Raw genomic sequence first — 25913 nt, 5'->3', positions numbered from 1 at the left:
CTGGCCCCTCTCGTTTCTCTTTTCCCGCTCCCGGCCCCGGATCCGCGCTCCCAGCACTCTGGTCAGCTCCCTATCGCACGCTAGCACGCGCGCGCACCCTGCGCCGCCCCCGCAGAACTCCAGTCACGAGTCTGGGGGCGGAGCGCCGCCGAGAGGGCGGGGCTTCTGCCGCAGCTTCGCAGCGCGCACGGGCGGAGCCGGCCGCACGGGCCTCCCTGCTATATCTGCGCCTGCGCCGCGCTGCTGCGGGGCCAGTCGGGACGGAGGAGACAAGATGGCGTTGCGAGCGATGCGGGGAATCGTGAACGGGGCCGCGCCCGAGCTGCCTGTGCCCACCGGTGGGCCGATGGCCGGAGCTCGGGAGCAGGCGCTGGCGGTGAGCCGGAACTACCTCTCCCAGCCTCGTCTCAGTGAGTACGGGAACGTGAGCGTGTCCACCTAGCCCTTGGCTTGTGCTCACCTGTTCAGCCAGCGGGGAGGGAATGGGATTCATTTCCCCCATCGCGCAGTTCACAAGCACCTCTCCAGCTTTGCGTGAGCTTTTCGGTCACTTGGGTGGACTGAGGGTGAGAGCACCGACAGGAACCTTCCCATGGGCTAAGTGGGCTCCTGACGATTGCTCTACCCGCTCCGAGTTCCCTGGGTTAGAGTATTGTCAGGCACTTGTCTGTCTCTGAGGGCCACTTGTCACTCGTATCTTCATCTGTTTCTGGCCTCATTTAAATGTCTCCGGGTCGAAGGAACGCCCACTCCGTCCCCTTTGCCCCGAGGATCTCTGGGCAGGTGGACCGAGCAGAAGGTGTAGTGTCATCGCTGACGTGGGCAGGCCCGCGACTAGAGGGAGATGTGGCTTATTCTGTAGGGACCGCTTCACCGGAGGACACCTTAGATACCGGAGAACCTTAGAGCTGAAAAATACCTTAGTCGTGCAGTCCCACCTCTCATTTTACAAGCGAGACGCCTAAGGTTCTGGAAAGGAGAGGCCATGCCAGGCTTCAGACATCTAATTATTGGAAAAAGGGGAACCAGAAATCGAGTTTATTAACTCTTGCTTGGCCTTGTCTTGTTTCTTCGTTTTCTGATCAGCTAACCAAACTCAGTTGAATGGAAGGTCGCTTTCCACTGTTATATGCATAGGCTTAAGTGTAGTGGTTATAAAAGATTCAATTAGCCATGGTTAAGTAGACAAGTCAGTCATTCCCAAATGACTGAAGATTTCGGTTGTATAAAATCAAACCTCTTCACAGCTTCCTTAAAGTCAGGCAGAGAGCTTTGAAAGAAGACTTTTTTTTTTTTAAGTATCTGTTGTTTTCCAGATAATAAGATCATGTTTGCACTGGTTAATTGCCAGCTTGACTCTGTGGGTGGCTCATTGGTTAAAAGGCATCTCAGCTGAAGGATTTTAGCTAGGCGCCCTCCAGCCTGACTAATCCTGTCCTGAGCTGTCAGTGGGTCATGTGATAACACTGCAGTGTGGGGAAGGGAAAAAAAGCACATTGGAGAGCGGATTGCTGAGGTGTGCCTTTTAAGCATTTTTTAGAATAATTGTTAGACTTAGGGAATGCCTGTTAGAGGTTCATGTGAGCAGAAAGAAACGTTGAAAAAACTAACAGATTTGTACCGGAGAATTACAGATTCTCGTGAATTGCATTTGGTATGTATGCTTTGCTCTGGGCAGAGCACATAGACGCTGGTGTGGCTTCTAGGAAACAAGGTTACACGGTTATAATAGTCTGTTTGCATATAATAAGTCATTCAGCGTCGATTCAGAGTGTAGAATACTCCATGGCTAAGGTCATAAGCCCTTCAGAGAGATGAGTAGTGTTTCTCCACCGTATACATGTACTTGGCCAACGTTTGAAGAGTTTGTTTGCAGGAGGATTCTGCTGACGAAGCTGTCACTGAAAGTTGCCTAATTGGCCTCTTTGCATTCCCAAGTTCACAGAGTCTAACTTAGGAAGTGCTCTGTAAATTCTATGACTTGCAATTCAATTTGTCCTAGTACTTCAGTGTGTATATTTTTAATATGGATAGGGTTTGTGGAGAGTTGGAATACTGTACTTAAGCAAGCAACTAACTGCATTTAAATATCACCTTTTGCCACATTATTAGTCAAATTTAAATATTAACAACTCAGTTTTTATTATTAAAGTTTGATGGCACTACCTGAATGGTAAATAATTAATTGATACACATTCTTTGAGTGGAGTAATTCTGGCAGGTGCCAGAATCCCATTTTAAAACAACTTCAGGATTATTAAAAATTACAGATATTATATATACAAAATATAAAATTATTCAGGCTGTTACGAAGAAATGGAAAGTAAAATATTCAGGCTTGAATTAGTAACTAATCATGAGCACATCATTTGACTTTCTGACATCACAAAGTAAAAAAACTTTGCCCTTTTAAACTTTAAGAAGGATCAACGATATCTACAAAGCTATTAGAGCAAAATACCATGAGCTTGGTTGAGTCCACTTTTCTTGACCCATGTGTCAGCTAACCTTAAGTTTCTTAGGTCACCAAGCAGAACTCCAGAAAGACAAGTAAGGGACTCTGCTTTTCTTCTAGAACATCTCAGGTTAGTTCTCTGATCTTGCACAATAGAAGGGATGGCTTTCTTAGCTTTTATTTTGCTATGAAGGTGGCGCCTGAAGAGCTATGGCTTATTGTGCAATGGTTTTTGCTTTAAGTATGTCACAATCCTTAAGGGTGTTAGTAGTGTTGAACAACCTCTTTCCCTGCAGGAGGAAGAGCCAGTCATCTGATAGATCATGTGCGTGCCTGCTTGCATGCGCTCTCTCTCTCTCTCTCTCTCTCTCTCTCTCTCTCTCTCTCTCTCTCTCTGTGTGTGTGTGTGTGTGTGTGTGTGTTCGTATGTATGTTTGAGACAGGGTTTCTCTGTGTAGCTCTGCTGTCTTGGAACTCACTCTGTAGACCATGCTGGCCTCGATCTGCCTGCCTCTCTCTGCCTCCCAAGCGCTGGGGCCAAAGGTGTGCACCACCACTGCCTAGTGCTTTTTAAAATCTTTGTAGTTCCTGGGGTTGTGTTTTTTATTGATTGATTATTGAGCAAGTTGTTTTTTGTTTTGTTTTGTGTATTTGAGAAAGGCTATGTAGCCCTGGCTGGCCTGAAGTTCACAGAGATCTGCCTGCCTCTGCCTCCAGAGTGCTGGGTTTAAAGTCATTCACTGCTGTGCCCAGCTTGTTTATTTACTCTGTATCCCTGGCAGGACTGGAACTTGCTATGCAGTACAGTGGCTATAAATCATGCTTTCTAAGTGCTACTGCATAAATGTTTTGTGTAATGTAAGCGTGTGTCTGCCGTTGTCATAAGGGTAATAATTTGTCAGTGGCTTTGTGGTGTGACGGATGTTTGTGAGTGCCATATTTTGAACTGCTATCTCTTCCAACTACCTGTGGTTCTCTTAAGAAAGGCTAGACAGTGGTGAGTGATGAAAGGGGGTGCCTGATGTTTTCCCTGCCAGGTTTTCCTTTTGAATACTTTCATCTGAGTGGAAAGGGCTGACATTCTTATTCCAACTGTCTTTTTGCATCACTTTCTAATACAAATGCTAGGAACTGTTTGATCTTGGTATTTTACCAGTTAGAAGTGTTTCAGGACCATAGAGTAGCAACTATGTAATTAAAGGAAAGCAGTACAAAACTTTAGGGAGACAAACCGAAGAAGGTCCTCCATCAGTAACATTTCTCAGGGCTTTTGTATCTAAAAGTTAGTAGTAAAATGAACCCTGCCTTACAGTATTTTGTAGAGATAAAATCAAATAATCTGAAAATGCTCAGTAAAAGTGTGCCTCACTACTAAAAAGTTAGGTAGTATTTTCACTTGGTTCAGGTTATGAGCTCCATTAGCTTAGTCTCTGTGTTTGTTTAAATTAAACTGATGAGTCTGGTCTGTACCACACTAGGTCCCCTATGTTCTTCAAATTGCCAGTGAGGGAAAACTGTGTCCTCTCTGCCAGATAGTCTCTGCTTGATTTATCAGTAACTGCAGGGGGTTCAATAGTCACCCAGACTGAGTTCAGGGCCACTGTTTTCTAGCAGCTGTAAGTGCTTGCAGCAGTGACAGAATGAGGTACCAGGGAAACTGTCTGCCCCGCAGCACTGTAAACATCCTGCACTTTTCTTAGCTGAAAATGTAGGTAGTGTTGCTATGTAATTCATTTTTTGAGACAGCGGATCACAGTGTGGCTTAGTAGTCCAAGTGCTAAGATTACAGGAATGTGTTGCCATGCTAGCTAGCCTCAGCGTGCAGTTCCTAGAAATCAAGGGTGCTGGTCTACAAAAGCAACCACACATGTTGCTAGTCCAGTTTAAGGAGGTCACCCAAGTGACTGGAGACAGGCTTCAGGTGCAGGTGCATGGATTATCTTAAAAATAATTTTATCTTCTAAAACCAGGAATGATGGAGAGGCTGCTGTTCATTAGTAAATTTGTAGTGTTTGCTTATTGGCCTTTCAAAGGCTATATATTAATTGTTGCAAATTTAGAATTTTTTTTTTAAATTTGATTTTTTTTTGGGGGGGGTGGCTATTTACTGTTCTGGGGTTTGACCTTAAGACTCCTAAGCCTTGTCCTCTGTAGTGGATGTTAACTCCACTGTTTCCAGGAAAAACTGTGACTAATGCTTCTTTTTCTTGGTCATGGGTTTTTCTTGTGACTGGCAAAACTTCATAGTGTGTAATGAGTTTGAATTTTAACCATGAGACCCTGAGCCATACTTGTCAATACTAGAAATTCCAAGAAAATACTCTTTAAAAGGAGAGAGCGCTGAGAGAGAGTTTCTTACCCATTTAAGTGATCCTCTCCCCTGTGCTTTAAGGCTTAGGGAAGGATTTGGGAAAGTCTCAGTTTCTTTCTTTTTCTTTCTTTTTCTTTTTTAAGAGTCAGTTTCAAGATGTAGTTAACTTTCCATTTTCACACAGAAGTTCTAGAAAGTCTTTGAGAAACAGTATTTGGAGTTTTTAAAGTGAAAACAAGGAAAAACTTCTTAAAGTATTGGAATTACATGTTTTTAAAAAACAGTATTAGATTGTCTTAAAGCTGCGAGACTGCTTTCCTAAAATCAGCCAAAATGCAGCAAATCTTAACACTCTTATCTGCGCTATTAAAAGAGGGACTCTCCACTGTGACAGTTCTGACACATTCAGGTGAATATTTGCAGTCTGTGTTTAAATGTCTCAGGTGGAGTGGGGCGAGCAGAGTCTGCACCAAGATACTTGCTTCCTGGCCTTGGGAGGAAGGGACTGGAGCCCCTGGAGTGGACAGACTGATTAGTAAATAGTTTCTTCATTCTTACGAAGATGGCATCTGTGCCTGAAATCTTTGTTTAAGCTAGTTAGAAGACCTCACTCAGATCAGACAAATGAAACATTCCTGATTAGTTAATATTTCATATAAATTAGTTCAGGCTTTATGGTGTATTTTCTTAAGAAATGAATTTCTTTTTTAGCTGTTCTGATTATGAAATATAGCAAATTTTGAAGTTGTCTGCTAAAGTTGCTGTTTTCCTAAGTATTTTCTGTCTAATCATGATTCTTGCCAGCAAAGGTGGATAGCTCCTTTCTAAAATGAGTGAGAGGCTGGAGCGACACCTCAGAAACTGTGAGCACGTACTGCTCTTGCAGAGGACATGGGTTCGACTTCCAACGCTCACACCGAGCATTTCACAGCTACCTCCAACTCTGGTTCCAGCAGAGCCACTCCCCTCTGGTTTTAGCAGGCACCTTCAAGCCCATGGTATACATAAAATTTAGACAGCCTTACCTAAGTACATATAAATCAAATGTAAGTAAACATTTAAATACATATGTTAGAATGAGGGAAAGTAGACTAGGTGTTTCCTGCTAGGGCATACTTTGCAATGAAAAATACTGGTCTCTTTAACCTGCTAATAATATTTAATTCTTTTGTTCTTTTTTGAGATAAGGCCTTGTTCTGTAGCCAAGACTGTCTTAACCTTCCTGGTTTATAGGCCAGGGGTACTGCGCCCTGCTGATTTTTTTAATTTTTTTTATTGTATAGATGTTGAAGCTTATGTATGTTCATTCCTTTATTGTGTGTATGCTTGCTAGTGTGTAGCTGTGTTCACATGTATACAAGTCATGGGACAGCTTGTGGGATTCCACTCTCTCTGTCATGTTAGTCCTGGAGCTTGAACTCAGGTCATCAGTCTTGGTAGCATGGGCCTTTATTTGCCTAGCCATATGAACAGTCTCTCTGTTTCCCTCTCACCCCTTGCTTGCATGTCTGTCTGTCTGTCTATGGATTTTTGGGTTTTTTTGTTGTTGTTTGTTGTCTTTTTAAGAATGTTTCTGTTGTGCCGGAGAGAGAGCTCAGTGGTAAAGAGTAGTAAAGACTGCTCTTCCACAGTATTACCAGCCCCACACGGCAACTGTCACTGACCGACCTTAACTCCAGTTGCAAGAGATCCAACACTGTTCTGGTCGTCATGCACTGCATATACATGCAGGCAAAACATCCGTACACATAAAAATAAAGGTTAAAAGAAAAAAATTGTGCCTGCAATTCCCAGCACTTGAGAAGCTGAAACAAGATGTTTGCTGCAAGTTCAAGACCAGCCTGGGCTATAGAGTGAGACCAGGTCTCAAACACAAGTAAAGAATACTTATCTGACTGGGTGAGGTGGTACACACCTTTCATCCTAACACTTGGGAGATGGAAAGACAGCTCTGTGAGTTCAAGCCAGCCAGAGCTACATAGTGAGACCCTGTTTAAAGCGCAGCAAGAATACTCACCTAACCTGACCCTCCTAGTTCATTGTCTGCCTTCTCCTTCGCGGTGTCTTTCCACATAGTCTCAAGTATTCATGTTCTATTTCATAGGCTTTACCTTCCCGCCACATTTGTCTCAGCCTTCCTTTGTAAGTTTTGTCACTACTTTGTCAAGGATTCCTTTCCTCTTCCTTGTGCCAGGAAGCCTCTGCATGACTGCCATCACAGTCACATTCTCCCTGCCCCGTGAAAATGGAACTTTTAAAGGGAAGCAGCCTTGGTGCTTACTGTGCATCTGGGTGTTGAAAACGGTGGCCTAGAGTAAGATTCGAATGTCTTTGAAGATGGGAATTGAAGTTACATAGGAGCAGCCATATTTTAAAATTCATTAAAAATCCTTGTAGCTTTTTGAATATCCAAGTTTTAATGGGGAGATGAAAGGAAGGGTTGTTTTTGTTAAAATCAGAGAGCCATGTTAGCTCATGCTGTTTTACTAAACAAGACTCTTTTCTTTCCAGCCTACAAGACTGTCTCTGGAGTGAATGGTCCACTAGTGATCTTAGATCATGTAAAGGTAACCGCACATCCATTACGATCTGATCATTGTACTTCACATTTCGCCGGTACTCCTTAAGTTTGTCTTCTGAAGTTTTAACCATTCTTTAGTATGACTGTAAGTATTATTTATAGGAAAGAAAGACCTAAAGTCAGAAAACTGGATTCCAGTACAGGATTTAATGTGGATTCCTTTATATGGCCTCAAGTACCTTGTCTTCAAAGTTGGGGGGAAGATCTTACTTAATAGGTTTGTAGGAGGAAACAGCAATAATAGGTGTGTTTTATAACCTAAAGGATATTATATAGAGATGTGGCATCTTATGTCCTTATGTCCTTTTGAAAGTAATATTTTTCCTGCCTATTAAAATGTTCAACTCTTGAGTAACTAAATGTACTTTATCTTTGAGAGTCTGGCATGGACATGCAAGTAATGAATATACAAAAAAAGATTGTCTCAACAGTGGCTTAAAACCTTGTATGGAATAGTTTGTCCACAATTAGTTGTAAGGATCGTTAGTTAACTTGTTGTTCTTCTGTCTATGTTTATTATGAGCTTATTGTTATTTTTAGAAAAGGAGATCTAGAGTCTAGTTTCTAAGTGACTACTTTGGACTAAGCTTCCTACCTGGTGTTTATAGGCAAAATGTCAGAAAAAAAGAAATATAAATGGTACAAACAAAAATATTTCAATAAGACAAAAGGAAAAACATCAAAGCAGTTTAAATAGTGTGGGTTCTAGAGTTCTACTGGTGCAGGGCTGAGGGAAACACAGTTATTAGTTTGTGGACAGATGCTATTGATGCTATTATATGTTGTTTTTAACACGTATATGTTTTTTGGAAGCAGAAAATAAACTGAGAAACATTTTTAAGGCAAAGTGCAGGTTCCCTTTGTCACTGCAGTGATGTTTTTATTTATGACAAAGTAATCTTGAGGGTAAACCTAGCATGCTTCCCTCTGGTCCAGGGAGGCACTAGTGTCCTCTGTCACTCTCTGCCTAGTTCTGCAGGCTGTTTTCCAAATTGAATACTTGTGTTTCTGGACTGAAAGCTCTCGAGCCTTACCTGTCCTCCTGGCCCCACTCCTCCTTACCACAAAGACAGCAGCCAGGCAGCATAATTAGGAGTCCCTAATACACAGGTTCTCAAGGTCTCAGGTTGTGACTCCTTTGAAAGTGGGACCATTCTTTCACAGGGGTCACATATCCGATATCTTGAATATCAAATATTTACATTATGATGCATAACAGTAGCAAAATTGGTTATAAGGTAGCAACAAGATAATTTTTATGGTTGAGGGTCTGTACAACATGGGAACTATATTAAAGGTCACAGCCTTAGGAAGGTTGAGAAGCACTGCCCTAAACAAGCCAGTAATGGTAAATTAACGGTGAAAGCCACTCTCTAGCTCCTGTCTTCTGCTCTCAGGACTCCTAACACAGCTGGACAGGTTCTCTCTCCAAAACAATCAAGTTCAGCTTTTAGTAGACCTGAAACTTACTTCATTTCTTACACAGTCTACTGACTTTGTCACATGCATATACTGTACCTGCTTCATGAATGTACTGTGGATATCTAGGGAGACACAGCTATTGCCTGACTTGGCTATAAATCAGAAAGTCTCCGTTGATTTTCCATCATTTGCTAGAATAGCTCATCCAAAGCAGAAACACCGTTAATTTACCATTACTGGCTTGTTTTTAAAGGTATGCTAACAAGTATAAATGAATAACCGGATGAGAGAGAGAGAGAGAGAGTGTGTGTGTGTGTGTGTGTGTACATACATACATACATATATATATGTATGTATGAATACAGGACTCAGGCTTCAGTCTGAGGAGCAGAGTGTGGTATCTGTCTGCTTGTGGCTACGTTGTTTCCAGACAGTAAAACTTCCAGCTCTTTAGTCAAGCTGTTTGTGGGGAATTATGTAACTATTGATCACATATTGACCAATATTGCCAGTATTGACTAAGCCAACCTCTAGTGTCTCCCCTCCTCAGAGATCAGAATGTTTGAAATATCTAGCCCTCTAGTCGGGTGCTTGGTTCCCCTGAGTAGTGGCTATCTTCCATGGTCTGTAGAGGTTTCCCAAAGGTCACCATGTTAAGGTACAGGTGTGGTTGAAGGGACTTGCTATGAATGATAAAAGACTTCCTTTCCTCTTGATTGTTCCTGATACCTATGAAATTACAGGGGTTTTAGGAGCTCTGACCAGGAACTGAGCTAAAGCTAAGACGATCAGTAAGATGAGAATGCTTGAGGTTGCTGCCCATCCTAACTTTGACATCAGCAAGCGGTGGGCAGAGTGAGAGTGTAAAAAGCTTAGAAAGAGAGCACCTGCCATTGTTGCTCCGTGTGGTTACACAAAAGCTTAAGTGGCCAATACTATTAAAGACAGTAACGTAGAGCAGGGTCTCAAGGCACAGAGAGTCAGCTGACAGAAGCCATTGCAGTCTCTGCTAGGTATACCTTGTGTAGAGAAAACCATGGAGCTTACTGAAAGGACATGGAAGTTCCATTTGTTTTCAGTGATTCCACTTAACTTTGGTTGAGTACATTCAAATTTGTTTATTACTTGAGTATAGTCAGAGACGGGGATTCAGTAAATGGATAAAGCGAGCCATGTAACAAGGTTATGGGACCCAAACAGCTATGCACATGGGTGATCTTTGGTTGTCTTGTCTTTCTTTCATGAGACATAGTCTCATACATGCTTTGGGTTTTGTTTTGTTTTTGTTGTTTGTTTTTTTGTTTTTGTTTTGTTGAGACAGGGTTTCTCTGTGCATCCATGGCTGTCCTGGAACTCACTCTGTAGACCAGATCAGCCTTCTCCTGCCTCCAAAATGCTGGGATTAAAGGCATGCACCACCACAAGACATGGTCTTACTGTGTGGCCACTTCTGGCCTGGAACTTGCCATCTGCCTGTCTTAGCCCTCTGAGTACTGGGATTATATCTGGCATACATGGAACTTTGGCATGGTGAATTGGGCGTTGCGAGGCCACAGGAAATGTTGTATGCTAGTCGAATGTTAGAACATTCATTTCCCAAATAAGAAAAGGAAAAAAAAAAAAAACAGATAGGGAATTAAATCTACAGTAAGTGAAACATCAGCCTATTAGAAGCCAACACTGATTTTTCAGGTCGAAGGCTTTCCTAAATAACGATTAAGTCATAAGGAGCAACAGTACTTTAATTCTGATAAACCTTTCATATCTTTGTGGGTTAGAAAATACTATAGCAAAATTAAATGATAAACATTTTTTATAAGAACACTAATGTCTACATTCTATAAAACTACAATTGAGGAAGAAAGGAAAAGATTGGCAAAAATAGAGGAGGGTGTTTTGTTGGTTCGTGGTTGGTTGGTTGGTTTGCTGCTGGGTTTTTTGTTGTTTGTTGTTTTGGTTGGTTTTTGTTTTTGTTTTGTTTTGTTTTTTTGCACTAATAGTGGAAATGTGAGTTTATTTAGTACCTTTGCAGGTGAAAATTTGCCCATAGCTTGCCACATATGTAGACATACATTCACTGTAGGCTGAAGCTTGCTAACTTTCTGAAGAGTTGCATGCAGACCTGAGGGTTTGTCCTATCACTGTTGTAAAAGTAAAATCTCGGATAGCTCTGTGTTTCATCAGGTGAGCAGTGAATTAAATATGATATGGTCGGTAGATGATTTTTTTTCCTTTTTTTAATTTTTGAGACAGGGTCTCACTATATACCTCTCGGTTGGACTATATGTAGACCAGGCCTTCCTCTGACTCCAAGGGTGTGCTACCATGCCCAGCTTAGTTATTAGACTTTAAGAGTATCAGTTATATAAACATTAATTTTTAAATCCTCATTTATTAGCATTTTAACATCTCCAAAATCTAAAGGTCTTAGTAGTCCTATTGTACAATAATTTGATTGAAGAGATTTTCCCCTTCAAATCACAGAGAATGATACATCTTTCAATAAACCTTGTTGGTAGATTAGGATTAATAACCTGACAATATATTATGCTCAAAATGTCAATACAGTAAAGCAAGTTGTCCAATGATACATCAATCAAATATTTTGTCAGCTAAGTACATAAAAGAATGTCTTAGCTCAGTAGCTTATAATCCCAGCCTTGAGGTAGAGAGAGAGTGAGAGTGTGTGTGTGTGTGTGTGTGTGTACACACTAGATACTAGATATAGATAGTGAGTCTGAGGCCAGCTTGGGTTACATTACATTCTGTCTCAAAAAAAAGCCAGATGGGGATGTGAGGTAGGAGGGAATCTTAGAGATATACATTCTACATTCTTTTTTTTTTTTTTTTTTTTTAAGATTTAATATATTTATATGAGTCCATTGTAGCTGTCTTCAGACACATCAGAAGAGGCATCAGATCCCATTACAGATGGTTGTGAGCCACCATGTGGTTGCTGGAATTTGAACTCAGGACCTCTGGAAGAGCAGTCAGTGCTCTTAACCCCCGAGTCATCTCTCCAGCCCTACTACATTCTACATTCTTGCATAGGAGGATATATGTCTGTTTAGATTAGATTGAGGGCGACCTTGCACATTTTCTTAGTCTGATAATATTACATAGTAACATTTTATCTTTCACCTCTTATGTGAAGCCTGGGTGATTACAGGTAAGCATAGCCCAGTGAATAATTATTCTGTGAGTGGTAGAAACATTGTTGTTGGTAACTTTATACCTTTCTGCAGTCTCAAATCTGTACACATCTCTGAGGAAAATTATTAATTGTAAATGCTGTGCTTTTGTAGGATAATACCCTCTCTCTGTACGTTGCACAAGTTTACCACTTTGTATACCAGTAAATGTAAGTTCTAGGGATCCAGATTCCACTCCCCATGTATTTGTTGAAGGTGGAGAAAGTGCATAGACAAGGAGGCCATGGTGGAGATGCATAGAGCAGTGTGGGTAGCTTTCAGGATGGGGATTACTAATCCTTCACTGTTTTCCTGCTTAGTTTCCCAGATATGCTGAGATTGTCCACTTGACATTACCAGATGGCACAAAAAGAAGTGGGCAAGTTCTAGAAGTTAGTGGCTCCAAAGCCGTGGTTCAGGTAAGCATCACTCAGAACCAGAGGCATTTCTAATCCAACACATAGTTCCACGACAGGATGGTGATGAGAAGCCACATTTACTGGTGATTGGATGCTGTCAAAATGATACCTAACTCAGTTCTTTTGGATTTCTTCCTTAAAATTTTTATGATTTAATGTTATTTTATTACAGAGAAGAGGGGTTTCTTAACATGTACCCAAAAAATATTCTAGAGCGGGGGGCAGGTAAAATTTGTAAAAGTAGCCAGATTTTTTTTTATATTTATAAGATGACCAGAAGTCCTTCAATTTTCTTTCTTTTTTATTGTTCTTTCTTCCAACCATCATTTTTACACATAAAAGACATCACATCCTTAGTTCCTTGTGGTATTTGACCCTACATGCAGGACCCTTGGTCTAGTAAGTGTCCCTGACCTCACTTCTGGTCGTCTGATTGGTTCTCTTTCTTCGTAGGTATTTGAAGGGACATCCGGCATAGATGCCAAGAAAACGTCCTGTGAGTTTACTGGAGACATTCTCCGCACACCAGTGTCTGAGGATATGCTTGGTGAGTGAATATCAGTCTTCATCCTGCACACAGATCTGTGTGCTTTAAACATATCTATTTACAGTCTAGACGCATGTAAACACGGGTGGTGTTCTTCTGTCTCCTTGCTGTCCATAGGTCGAGTATTCAATGGATCAGGAAAACCCATTGACCGAGGTCCTGTGGTGTTGGCCGAAGACTTCCTTGACATCATGGGTAGGGACTGTAGAGGGATTTCAGTGTTGGCAAAAGTAACTGTCCACTGGCAGCTTTGCCAGATAGTTATGGTAGCATTTAAAGTAGATATTATTTCTCCTTCTATCCATGACCAGTGTGCAGACTACTAACGTTTTCCCTTTCTGGAATACATCAGGTCAGCCAATCAACCCTCAGTGTCGCATCTACCCAGAAGAGATGATTCAGACGGGCATTTCTGCCATCGACGGCATGAACAGTATTGCTAGGGGACAGAAAATCCCCATCTTTTCTGCTGCTGGGTTACCACACAACGAGGTGAGGGCCGATGAGCTTGCTATGCCGTGTCACGGGGAGAGCATACGCATCAGCTTGCCTAGCATGTAGTCAGTATTTTTAGTCACCTAATTGGGCTACTAATTAAAGTATGTAAGAGTGAAGAATAAATTATTTTGTGGTCAAGAGATGATTTTTAGTTTTCATCCTTAACAGATTGCAGCTCAGATCTGTCGCCAGGCTGGTTTGGTAAAGAAATCCAAAGACGTGGTAGACTACAGTGAAGAAAACTTTGCCATTGTGTTTGCTGCTATGGGAGTAAGTATGGTATTGTGTTTGGGAATAACGTAAAATGAACTGGTATCAAAAGAGGTGGTAAACTATACATAATCAACTTTATTCTCACATGGAGATGTTGCATCCTGGCATTTTAGCAAAACATAGGAGTCAGATTTAGCATGTAACTGAAACTTGATAATACTTTGTGTGCCAAAGTACTTTACTCTGACTTACATTTAAAAAGAAAAAGAAAAAAAAATGGATGCTTGAAACATATATATTTTAAGGCTGTATTAAAGGCAGGTTTATTGGGAAGCTGCTCTCTGGCGTAGTCACTGGCCCAAAGGTTAAGGCCAGCGGAGTCACCACAGTGGAGGAGGGAGAAAAAGAGAAATGTTTGTACACGTGCAGAGAAAGGAGAGAAGGAGGAGAGAGAAGGAGAGGTTGGATTTTTAAAAGATAGAACAATTTAGATTCATAGCTTGGCCTCTGTCAGAAACAGATGTTGAGAATTTTCTTGTGCCCTGCACTGATGAAGTCACTGATACTTAGGTAAACATGGAAACAGCCCGGTTCTTCAAATCTGACTTTGAAGAAAATGGCTCAATGGACAATGTCTGCCTTTTCTTGAATCTGGCTAATGACCCAACGTAAGTAAAGCTTGCTTCTCATCTTTAAAGTAGTGATTATGTTCCTCTCCTCTGTGTACTAAGAATGTCAAAAGGAAGCTGCTGCTGTTTCCAGAATTGTTTCCGTTATGGCTTTTGAGTGACCTGGAGCTTGTGTTCCCTTTCAGTATCGAAAGGATCATCACTCCTCGCCTGGCTCTGACCACCGCTGAGTTTCTGGCTTACCAGTGTGAGAAGCATGTCCTGGTCATCCTGACAGATATGAGTTCTTACGCTGAAGCACTTCGAGAGGTAACTTTTCCTTCTTCCCTTTATTTCTTTTCCTCAAACAAAATGTGTCAAGTGTAGGGTTATCTTGCTCTTTTGTAAGTTTCTGGTTTTCTTTAATCATATCTTTGAGCTTGCTACTGATTGGTTTGTAGATTATCTTCATCAAAACAGAAAGAACAGCTTTTTAGTTTCTGTCACCTTGGAAACAGTAGAGGCTGAGATTAAAATTAATAGCCAGCTTATCGCACTGCCACTGTCCTTAGCTAGGGCTTAAGAAGTAAGAAAACACCACAAGCTGGTGGTAGTGTTACGTTTCCAGGAACTCCTGACCCACTATGTGTTAACTTTTTTCAAATTCCTAATTTAAAAAAAAAAGATGTATGTGTTTGATTGTGTATGTCTGAGTGTGTGTGTGCTCACGGAGGCCAGAGGATGGCATCGAATGCCCTGGAAGTGATGGTTGTGCAGATCCAGTGCGGGTGCTTGAAACTGAACCAGGACCTCAGCAAATGCTCTCCCTGCTGCGCCATCTCTAGCCTCTCCGGTCTCTGTTTCCAATTAAAAATACCAGGCACTCGTCTTAAAATACCTCAATCTTCTGTGTTTTAAGACAAGTTCCTGATAATCTTAATAAGTTAACTGAAAAGACTGAGGAAACCTGCTCTCTAATGACCTGCATTTTAAAGTCCCCAAGATCATTACCACATTGTCACAGTGTTTACATTGACTCTGAAAAACTAGAGTCTTCCCTTCATTGAAGCAGATCCACACCATTGTTAAGGAAAACTAAAATGAGCTGAGAGAGAGGTATTTTTAAAGATAAACAACTTACAAACCTGGGTTTGCTTCATGTGAGGTTCAGTAGCATCACCATTCTTACAGTTGCCGTGACAGCTCCATTGTGCATCGATGGCCACAGGTCTGTGACTCACACTTTGAATAGCATTGCAAGAACCCTACACTGTAATACTCTGAGGTTCTTGTGAGGTAGGATCATGCAAGTACCTGTTCTCATATGCATGTTTGTATTTTAATTAAGGAAGACATTAATTATATTTTGTGTGGTGGTGTAGACTCCTGGCTCTTTGATCAGGCGTATGTAGCCCAGTCTGATCTTGAAAACGTATTGTGTAGCTGAGATTGACCTAAAACTTCCATCTGCCTGCCTCTCCCAAGTGTTGGGATTCTCGATCTGTGCCGCTGGGTTCTACCTTTTTGATCTTGGGAAACTTACTTGAGGCTCAGTTCTGGCTGCAAGTTTGAGATAAACTTTCCTGCCTGGCTGGTGTGAAGATCTGAATGACTAGTGTATGCGTGTGTCGAGTGATTGGTTCTTGGTGTGTGCTCCTCCGCTTGACCTCAATGGGACAGTTTTATATAAAAATGGATTGGTTTGCATCATGATGTAGCTAATGAATTGAAAATCTAAGCTTTGGAATTAACGCCACTTGGCTGGGTCTCAGTGTGGTCCAGGCTGTCTTTGAACTTAGAGACCTCCTGCCTTACAGGTGTATACCACCACACCCAATTAAATTCCTTTTACAGAATTTATTTATCCACATAGTATTTATTATTGTCGCTCATTTTATTTAAGATTACTGTCTATTCGGAGTTGAGAAAAGTACATAGTCCTTAGCAAACCTAAAATAGAGGAAACGACCTATGGGGTAGAATCTGAGAGTAGCATCAACCCTTCCAGCCCCAACTGAATTTCGGACTCCTTTTAATTTTCAGCAGTCTTGCTTTACAAACATAAGTTTTAATACTTTGTTGGGCGCATTTGAGCAGACCTAGCCAGACTGTTGCTTACTCTGATGTGTCATGGCACTCTCCTTCTCTGATTTGTTATCAGGTTTCAGCTGCCAGGGAAGAGGTTCCTGGTCGGCGAGGCTTCCCCGGCTACATGTATACGGATTTAGCCACCATCTATGAACGCGCTGGGCGAGTGGAAGGTAGAAATGGCTCTATTACCCAAATCCCTATTCTCACCATGCCCAATGATGGTAAGTTTGCATCTTCGATTGTGCTAGACCTAATCGTTGTCAGGGCTTTTGTACTTGTGAGAGTGTGTGTATGTGTTAGTAATTTATTTATTCATGTGCATGGGGGAAGTGCTTTCACATATCAGAGAACAACTTGGCCAGCGTGAGCTCTCCCCTACTACGTAGGTCCTAGGGAGTCCAGGCAATCCATCAATCAGGCTTGGTGCCGAGGGCCTTTCCAGCTCCTTAGCCCTGGATAGGGCAGAAGTCAACCCTCTGTCTTTTTGAGTTACAATTCTTTTGAGAGCCTGACCTCTTGAGGTTACCTTAACTAGATACTTAAACCCAAATACCGTTTTCAGTTAAAGATTATTTTTAATTGTCCTTACCACTTTTTGTAAGAAAAGCAATTTTCTTTGTAATTTGAATTTTAAATTTTTATTTATGAGTATTAATTGAATGTCTGCAGTTTTCAGAGCACTGTCTTAGTTATGAAGAATTTGTTTCTACTTAATATAAGCTATTTGGGTTTTCTTGCGAGTCAGTCACAGTTAGAGTAATTAGTTAAACATGCAGCAACGAGCATAGATGTGAAGGCCACAGACTTCTGAGACTCCTTCTCGAGTAGCCTGCTTTCCCTGGGCCTGTGTGCTTACCCAGTGCAGCAGTGCTAAGTGTGCACAGGGTGGGCCCCAGCAGTGCTGTGTGTGCACAGGGTGGGCCCCTGCTTTCCCTGGGCCTGTGTGCTTACACAGTGCAGCAGTGCTAAGTGTGCACAGGGTGGGCCCCAGCAGTGCTGTGTGTGCACAGGTGGGCCCCTGCTTTCCCTGGGCCTGTGTGCCCACACAGTGCAGCAGTGCTGTGTGTGCACAGGGTGGGCCCCAGCAGTGCTGTGTGTGCACAGGGTGGGCCCCAGTGCTGTTCCCTGGGCCTGTGGCCTGTGTTACACAGTGCAGCAGTGCTAAGTGTGCACAGGGTGGGCCCCAGCAGTGCTGTGTGTGCACAGGGTGGGCCCCTGCTTTCCCTGGGCCTGTGTGCCACAGTGCAGCAGTGCTAAATGTGCACAGGGTGGGCCCCAGCAGTGCTGTGTGTGCACAGGGTGGGCCCCTGCTTTCCCTGGGCCTGTGTGCCACACAGTGCAGCAGTGCTGTGTGTGCACAGGGGGGTCTCCTGCTGTTCCTGGGCATGAGTACGCGGACAGCGCAGCACCGCGGGGTTCTCTCATGATGCGCTCCAGCAGTGCTAAGTGTGCACAGGGTGGGCCCCAGCAGTGCTGTGTGTGCACAGGGTGGGCCCCTGCTTTCCCTGGGCCTGTGTGCTTACCCAGTGCAGCAGTGCTAAGTGTGCACAGGGTGGGCCCCAGCAGTGCTGTGTGTGCACAGGGTGGGCCCCTGCTTTCCCTGGGCCTGTGTGCTTACACAGTGCAGCAGTGCTAAGTGTGCACAGGGTGGGCCCCAGCAGTGCTGTGTGTGCACAGGGTGGGCCCCTGCTTTCCCTGGGGCTGTGTGCTTACACAGTGCAGCAGTGCTAAGTGTGCACAGGGTGGGCCCCTGCAGAACTCCCCAACACCAGGCCCTTTGGTTTGTGTTTCGTTTTTAAAAGCTGTACTAGCATGTTAGCAGTGCTTTGTAAATGGTCTCTGGTTTGAGCCTCACCATGGTGCTGAGGCACAGGGAAGCAGAATGGTTTGTTAGGTTCGGAAGTCATAGCTCCAAAGCTCACCATCAGGATTCATAACCCACAGTAGCAGCTCTGAGCATTGCTTGTGACGTAGACATGTTTCAGAAGAGCAGACAGAAGGCACTGTCTTCATCCTCGAGTCAGAAGCTCACCGTGTGGCATGGTCTTTGGGGGCTGCCTGTGCAGCACTGTGGTGCCTGTGCACCCTATGTTTACATAAAGCTTTGTGCTTAAAACAGGACCTTACGTTATGCTAGGAAAGCCAGTCTACTTCATAGTGCGCAGCACATGTTGGAACTACTGTAACCGAACAAATGAAATGGCACAGTGCCCAGTATTCAAATTCAAGTTGATTAAAATGAAATTTCAAATTAAGTCTTTCCGTTTCATTAGCTACACTCAGGTGCTCCGTAGCCATGTTTAGCAAATGCTTGTCTGTCCTGCCTCCATGTCTATTGCTATGACAGAACACCCTGGCAAAAAAGCACCTTAGAGAAGAAGGGGTGTCTGAGTTTATAATTCCAGATACAGTCTATCGTCAGAAATGCAAGGCGGGAGCTTTATAGTCGCTTCGCATCCATGGTTAAGAGCGGAGAAATCTGGATGCTCAGGATATTCACGGTTTACACATGGGTGAGAACACCCTGCCTACGGAATGGCTACATCCATGGTAGAGTATGTAGGTAGTAACTAATTTAATTAAGATAATTCCTGGGCTGGAGAGATGGCTCAGCAGTTCAGAGCACTGGCTGCTCTTCAGAGGTCCTGAGTTCAATTCCCAGCAACACATTGGTGGCTCACAACCATCTATAAGGAGATCTGATGCCCTCTTCTGGCCTGTGGATATGCAATAGAGCACTCATACATTAAATAAATAAAGTTTAAAAGGAAAAAAGATAATTCCCTACAGATATGCTCACAGACCAAACCAAAAAAGACACTTTTCCCAGGTTGTATTCAGCTGACAAAGTTAACCGTCACACTACTGTATTAGACAGCACCAGTACATGATCACAGAAAAGTATTCTCTGTAGCTCTTAGCAGACAGGTAGAGATGTATTTAATGCCCTATGTCTTCCTCTGACAGATATCACTCATCCTATCCCTGACTTGACTGGGTATATTACCGAGGGCCAGATCTATGTGGACAGACAGCTGCACAACAGACAGGTACTGCCTCTTGAACAGCTGGGGCTTGAAGCTGCTCTCACTCTCTACTGACTTATTTGCTCTTTGGGGCTATTTTGCTCAGGAAGTATCTGTTTGAGTTGTTTTAATATGACTGTAAAATTGTCATTTCTATAAACTAAAGTCAGTAAGCAATGTCAGAATTAAAAATTACCATTTTTATTTATTTGCCTTTGAATGGGATCATTTATCTCAAGGAACTTTTTTCCTTTTTTACAGAGAATTCTATGCTAAAAGTGCTACCATATGGCGTGAAATGAGAAAAACAGGATTTTTGTTGGTTTTGCATCAGATTTCTAAAGTCATCTTTTAGGGGAAATTATTATGAACTTTTTATTCTGCTTGTAAGATTTTTGAGTCCATGCAGAAGGTTTTTTAAGTGGATACTTTGGTAGTCTAGGCAGTTGAAACTGAAGATTTCCAAAACAATGTTGTGCTCTCTCTATTTCACTCTCTTGGATCTAATTCTCAAAAGAAATACTGTGTCCCAGGTATTTCTCACTACTGTTGTTCCCTAGAATATAAGACTCTAGACCTCGTCTAGGAAAATGGTGCTTGTAAATTTATGATATGATATGAGGCATACTAGTGACTTTAAAATGTCTCTGTACAGTAAAGCTTGACATTTACATAGTTAATTTTCTTCCTGTTCTACCCCAGATTTACCCTCCTATTAATGTGCTGCCCTCACTCTCTCGGTTAATGAAGTCAGCTATTGGAGAAGGAATGACCAGGAAGGATCATGCTGATGTGTCTAACCAGTTGGTATGTGTGCTCTTCTGAGGACGAGGTCTGAAAGACTGCTTTCTCCTTACGTTCTGCTGCCTTCCCCATAACTCCTCTTTCTGTCACTTTTTTTCTTCCCATACAAGTAGACTTTCAGTGTTGGTTTGGTTAGAATAATAACTCTGTAGAACAAAGCAGCCTCTTTTTTTTTTTTTTTTTTAAAGAAAAATGATGCTAATCAAGAATAAAATACCAAGCTTGGGACTGCAGAGATGACTCAGTGGTTAAAAGCATTTTGTGTTCTTGCAAGAGGACTCACACGATGGCTTACAACCATTTGTAACTCCAGGTCTAAAGGAACTGACCTTCTTCTGACCTCGGAGGTTACCAGACATGTATGTGGTATACTTAAATACATGCATACAAAACACTCATGTGTATAAAGTAAAGTCTTTGAAAAACAAAACCAGTCAACCTACTAGGCTTGGGTAGAACACACCTGAACCCCAGTATTCCAAGGCTAAGGCAGAAGAATTTCCCGGGATATTCCATCCCTTTTTATTCATCTATTTACTTATTGTTGTTGGAGTTATACTGGCATGAATATCTGTGCACTGCATGATCCCAAGACCAGAGAAGGTTTGGGATCCCCTGGACCTAGAGTTACTGAGGCTGGTTAGCTGCCATGCGAGTCCAGTATGGTTCCCGGTCCTTTAGAAGAACAGCCAATGTTCTTAACTACTGAGCTATCTTTCCAGCCCTTAGTTTAACAATAATAATAATAATAATAATAATAATAATAATAATAAATGATAAATGATAAAATTTTAAGGATGAAAATAAAAACAAAAAGCAATGTGTTCTTTTAAACATTAGTTTCGGGTGTCTGCACGGATACTGTCACATATTTGTTGTGTAACATATTAAACAGCCAACAGAGCACTGAAGCGTACAGCTGTAAATATTCTGTGAGGTCCTCAGTGCCATCAAACTTAAAAGGAAAATACCTGACTGTGCAGTAGAAATGCAAATCTGTGAAATCCAGGCTTTTAAAGAAACCTGCAGAGATCTCTCTTTGGCTCTGTATCTTGTTTTCTGTCCATCATCACGTCCTTGGCAGTGCGAGGCAGTGTATTTTTGCAGTGTTGCACATGTCTGGCGTTGCATGCCTGAAGGCCTCTTTGCAGAAGACTGTAATAAAGAGTTGAATGTCCTGGCTGTTGACATGTGCCTCTCTCCCTTCAGTACGCGTGCTATGCTATCGGTAAGGATGTGCAAGCCATGAAAGCTGTGGTGGGAGAAGAAGCCCTGACCTCAGATGACCTCCTTTACTTGGAATTTCTGCAGAAGTTTGAGAAAAACTTCATTACTCAGGGTAAGATGATTCCTTTCAAACAAAGCACCTCAGAATTGTTAAGCTTCTTGCAAATCCGCCATTGTCTTAACCTCTGACTCCCTTGTGCCTTCTGCATATCTGCAGGGAAACTCTAATATATTTCAGAAAGCCCAACACATTTTTTGCTGTTTTTTCTTTCTTCCTAACCATTGGCTGTCACTGTGCTGTGGACTCTAACTTGCTGAATACAATCATACCTGTCTCTCAGCTCCCACACCTCTACCTGCTATAAGCCTGCCTTTTTGTGTGGTATTATCTATCCCTAAGGTCCCAGTGACCAGAATGAGACTTTTCCCCAGCTGACCACCCTCCTTGCCTGCTGCACTCTGGTCTGTGTGTTTCTCAATTGGGTGGCTTGGGTTTTGTTTTGTTTTGAGAATCTAGTGTGTATGCACAATGAAATAAGATAATACATATTACCATCTCAATTCCAGTTCTCCTCTAACTGCTCATGTATACTGTATCCCCAACCTGTCCCACATTCTTTTTTTTGGTAATAACTCACTAGTCCGGTTGCCTGGGCAGCATTCTTAACCTTCCTTCGTGTCAGGTAATTACTCACAGTGTTCTCGCTCTATTACTTTTGTATTCCCACTACAATATTTTGTCCAGGAGTTCTCAAACTTTGATTTGCTTTTGAATCAACCAGTCATCAGAAGAATGCTAATTCTGGCTCAGTAGACAGGTGTGGCTGGAGATTGGGGCTCCTGGGCGGTTGTGAAGGTGAGGTGTGTAAGCAGGTCTGAGGTCTGAGACCCTCATTCAAAGCCTTGTTCTATGCTTGGCCACTGGACGCAGCTTTCCACCACTCTCACAGCTCGGGGATAACTATTCGTAATTTTATTAGTTGTTTCTCTTATAAAACCCTCTAGTGATTTTCCCTGCATGGCATGTGGGTATCTGCTGTTTTGCTCATCCTAGCTGTTCTTCCTCCCGAGTCTTAGAAATTCTCCGTTCTCGACTTCAGTGCTGCTTTGGAACAGCCCTCAAGTGGTGCACGTAGAGTTCCTGCGCTCTTTTGCTTGCATTGCATCTACCTGCATTCAGTTGATATTGAGGTCATCTCAGATACGCAGTAGCTTAGTTGTTTAACGGTCATGGGTCTAACCAACACGTGCTAGGCAAGTGTTCAACCAATGAGCTGTACACTTGTTGGGATCTAGTTTTTTTTTTTTTAATGCAAAACATAAAATATATAGTTTTGATGTCTAGAGAAAGGAGCCCAGAACCCCAGCCACTCTTAATCTTGTGCTTAAAGACTTTTCTTTTTAAGGGGTTTATTTAATTCTGCTGTATTAAATATAATGATTTGATTGGCCTGTAATTTCAGCAGTTGACTTTGAAGCTAGCCTAGGCCACTCAATGAGACCCTATCTCAAAAATTAAGTTTTTGAAAACCACTGACCTGTAATATTAGTCTGCCTATGGCGTTTAAGGCTTTCTCGGAGTCTCTGTGGACTCTTGCAAGCCCAGCTTTTTCTCCTGTGCCCTGTGTCCTACAATCCACTTTTTGCCGACCTTTGAACACAATGCTAGTTTGCATAGTTTAAGGACCTTCTCTGTCTCTGTCTCTGTCTCTGTCCAGTTCAACCCCTTATACCAACACACACACTGCTCGTGGACCTCCTCTTACCTCTGATCTCTGTGCTACTTCGTGCCCTCCTTTCTACCTCGAGTCTCGAGTCCTAACCCATGTTTCCTTTCCTATACTTTGTGCCTACCCCGCTTGCTCGTCCACAGACAGAATGCTGAGTTTCACAGGGGAATTGGAAGTGCGCTGTCATTAATTCAGTATTAATATTTTAGGTCCCTATGAAAATCGAACTGTCTATGAGACTTTGGACATTGGCTGGCAGTTGCTTCGAATCTTCCCCAAAGAAATGCTGAAGAGGATCCCTCAGAGCACCCTGAGCGAATTTTACCCTCGAGACTCTGCAAAGCACTAGCTGCTGCTGCTTGTGCGGCGCGACCCTCTTGTGAAGTGCTGGTTCTGTTTGCTGATTCCTTTTGCACTCCTCCATCCCACCTGTGCGTGGGAGTTCACCTGTTACCCTGTAATTAAAGACAAAGGCTAGGTAACTGTTGTGCCAGTGTTCAGCGTTTAAACTGCTAACCGACTGAGAGATCCCCGCTCAGAACCTCACCTTCTGTGCTGTCTTTAAAGTGGCGGAGGTGAGGCTTGCTTACCGGTGTATCTATTTGTACATAGTGGAGAGCTAGTTGCGAATAATGTCTTGTTTGGGTCTCCCAAACCCTACCTCTCAACTCCCTTAAGAGTATCACTGTTTTGAAGTTAAAATGCTTCAGTCTCAAATTTAGGGGCAAGGTGGAGACTGGAAGAATTCTCCTTTCAGAAGAACCATGAGGCTCGTGGCCGAGCCTCCCTCTGGAGTGCTAGTGTGCCTGTGGGTCTGTCCTCTGCTCTGTGCAGATGGGTTTTACTGTCTGCTGAGCTTTATGGGAAAAGAGTTCTGTTCTGCCAGTGCTGCGAGTTGGGACTTCCTGTGTGGCATCTTTCTCTTTGAGGCCTACAGAGTCAGGCACCACTGTGCAGCGGCATTCTCCTGCAGGGGTGGCGTGCCTTGTGCTGGTGACCCCCACTGGGCTGCAGTCATAGGAGAACTGAGACTTGGAAAATGCTGGGGTACAGTTAAGAAAACCTACATCCCACCCTCATCTTGTGTTTATGGTGGCTTAGGTTTCTGCGTTGCCCTCCAGATCCTGAGGTGGGCATGGAGATGACTTGCCTTAGGTTTGTGGATGCTTTAAACTCTGCTCAACCCTCAAGCTTTCTGACTCAGCTCTCCCTTTTCTGGGTGATCTTGTGGCACATGTAGCAATGTTTCTTTCATTCCTGTCCCTTCCTGGCTTGAGCTCTTAGCTGTATTCTGTGTGCCTCTGCCGTGTCTGCTGTTTGGGTCTCTGTGCTGTGTGTTCTCAGGTGCAGCCATAACTTCCCCACTCCGTGCATTCCACCTTCCAGTTGTTTTTCTCTGAGGGGATGGGGGGTCAGCATGATTATATTTTAATGTAGAAAATGTGACATCTCGTTATAAATGAAAATAAATGTTAAATTAAATGGAAATTACCTGAAATGACTCCGTGTTTTCTCTGGAGACGAGCAGCAGGATGTGAGTATGCTTCGTATTCCTGAGGGCTTGAAGACGCCATCTGCGTGTCCAGCAGTAGAGTCTGGTCCACCGCAGTCCTCAGGCTGTAGTTATTAAACCTTTGTCAAGACCAATAGAGGGGCTGGAGAGATGGCTCAGCGGTCAAAAGCACTTGTCTGTTTCTCCTAAACTATTTCCTGAGTTCTACTCCCAGCAACACACAGTGACTCTCATCCATCTGTAATGGATTTGATTCCCTCTTCTGGTGCGTGCGAAAACAGCGATATGCAAGCATGCAGATGTATATAAATATCTTTATATAAGTATATATAAAATTTATATATATATATATCTTTATATATAAATCTTTTTTAAAAAATAGATTGACCCTCCTGCAGCGTGTAGGGCTGCTTGGTTAAGTAGCATTCCTGCTAGTTTGTTAGTTTTTTAGTGAAGACATTTTGTAAGGGACTCTTCAAACAGCTGGGTGACGCTCTGTAGATTGTTTACCTGAGTGAAAGGCCATCTGCAGATGAATGTCCTCAGTACCTCAGTGTGCTGCTTTCCTGTGAGGGTGAGCGGGGTGAAGTGTCCTCAGGGTCTGCTCTTAGCATCTTAGTCTGGATGGAAGGCAGTGAACTCAGGTCAGCGTCCAGTAGGATGACACCAAGAACAGTAGAGGGGCTGTGTCTGACAGATCATGCCTAAAGTCCAGGCAGACGGAGAATCAGGAATCTACTGTCATATTCAAATGCTTGAGTTCAAGTCGACTGGACTGGACTGGACTGGACTGTCTTAAAACACATAAAACACACACGCACTTCTTAAGGGGATTTTTTTTATGCAGAAGAGCGTTAAGTATAAGGATGTGGTTTTACTTGGTGGTGTTTTTCATTTATTTAAGATAAAAATGACATTTCTTACCATAGCCTAAGTGATTTTATAGCAAACTGTTTCTCCAGTTTAGGGTTGAACACCTCCCTCATGCTCAGGGAACCAGTGTTGCCCCTCTTCCGTGGCAGCTAGTACCCTTATGACTCATGTTTGAGAGCAATGAGAAATCTCTTCCAGTCAGTCACTCACCAGGAATTGTTTGTGCACTCAGTGTCCACTAGGAATTGTTGAGTCCTCCTGACCAGTCGGCCGTACTTCCTGTTTAGGGGAAAGCAGACATCTGACTGGTACCCCTAAGGTCGGAGGCCCGGGTGAAAAGACTGGCTGGTGTGTAGTAGTCTGAGGGTTGCCAGCTGGGTTGGAACACACATGCACCTGTGCTC

The 25913-nt window shown here is 42.9% G+C and overlaps 1 protein-coding gene across 1 annotated transcript; it reads left to right on the top strand.

The window, feature by feature from the left end:
- The first annotated feature begins 204 nt into the window (after positions 1-204).
- Atp6v1b2 (ATPase H+ transporting V1 subunit B2) lies at positions 205-24621 on the top strand. The gene is made up of 14 exons (XM_032918577.1): positions 205-410; positions 7278-7333; positions 12281-12379; positions 12833-12926; positions 13044-13121; positions 13279-13418; positions 13593-13694; positions 14208-14305; positions 14452-14575; positions 16407-16557; positions 19304-19386; positions 20065-20169; positions 21376-21505; positions 23333-24621. Exons 1-14 carry the CDS (start codon positions 275-277, stop codon positions 23470-23472), a joined length of 1536 nt encoding a protein of 511 aa, XP_032774468.1. The 5' UTR covers positions 205-274; the 3' UTR covers positions 23473-24621.
- The last annotated feature ends 1292 nt before the right edge of the window (positions 24622-25913 follow it).

The sequence above is a fragment of the Rattus rattus genome, chromosome 13 (genome assembly GCF_011064425.1).
Source record: "Rattus rattus isolate New Zealand chromosome 13, Rrattus_CSIRO_v1, whole genome shotgun sequence".
Taxonomy (NCBI): Eukaryota; Metazoa; Chordata; class Mammalia; order Rodentia; family Muridae; genus Rattus; species Rattus rattus.
The sequence above is the reverse complement of the archived record's forward strand: the minus strand, read 5'-3'. Positions and strand labels throughout refer to the sequence as shown.

Excerpts from the sequence above, each read along its gene's own strand:
- Atp6v1b2 (XM_032918577.1), top strand. The coding sequence starts at position 275 with ATGGCGTTGCGAGCGATGCGGGGAATCGTGAACGGGGCCGCGCCCGAG. Across the intron at positions 7,334-12,280 it reads TGATCTTAGATCATGTAAAG|TTTCCCAGATATGCTGAGAT; the intron begins GTAACCGCACAT and ends TTTCCTGCTTAG. Across the intron at positions 19,387-20,064 it reads GACAGCTGCACAACAGACAG|ATTTACCCTCCTATTAATGT; the intron begins GTACTGCCTCTT and ends GTTCTACCCCAG.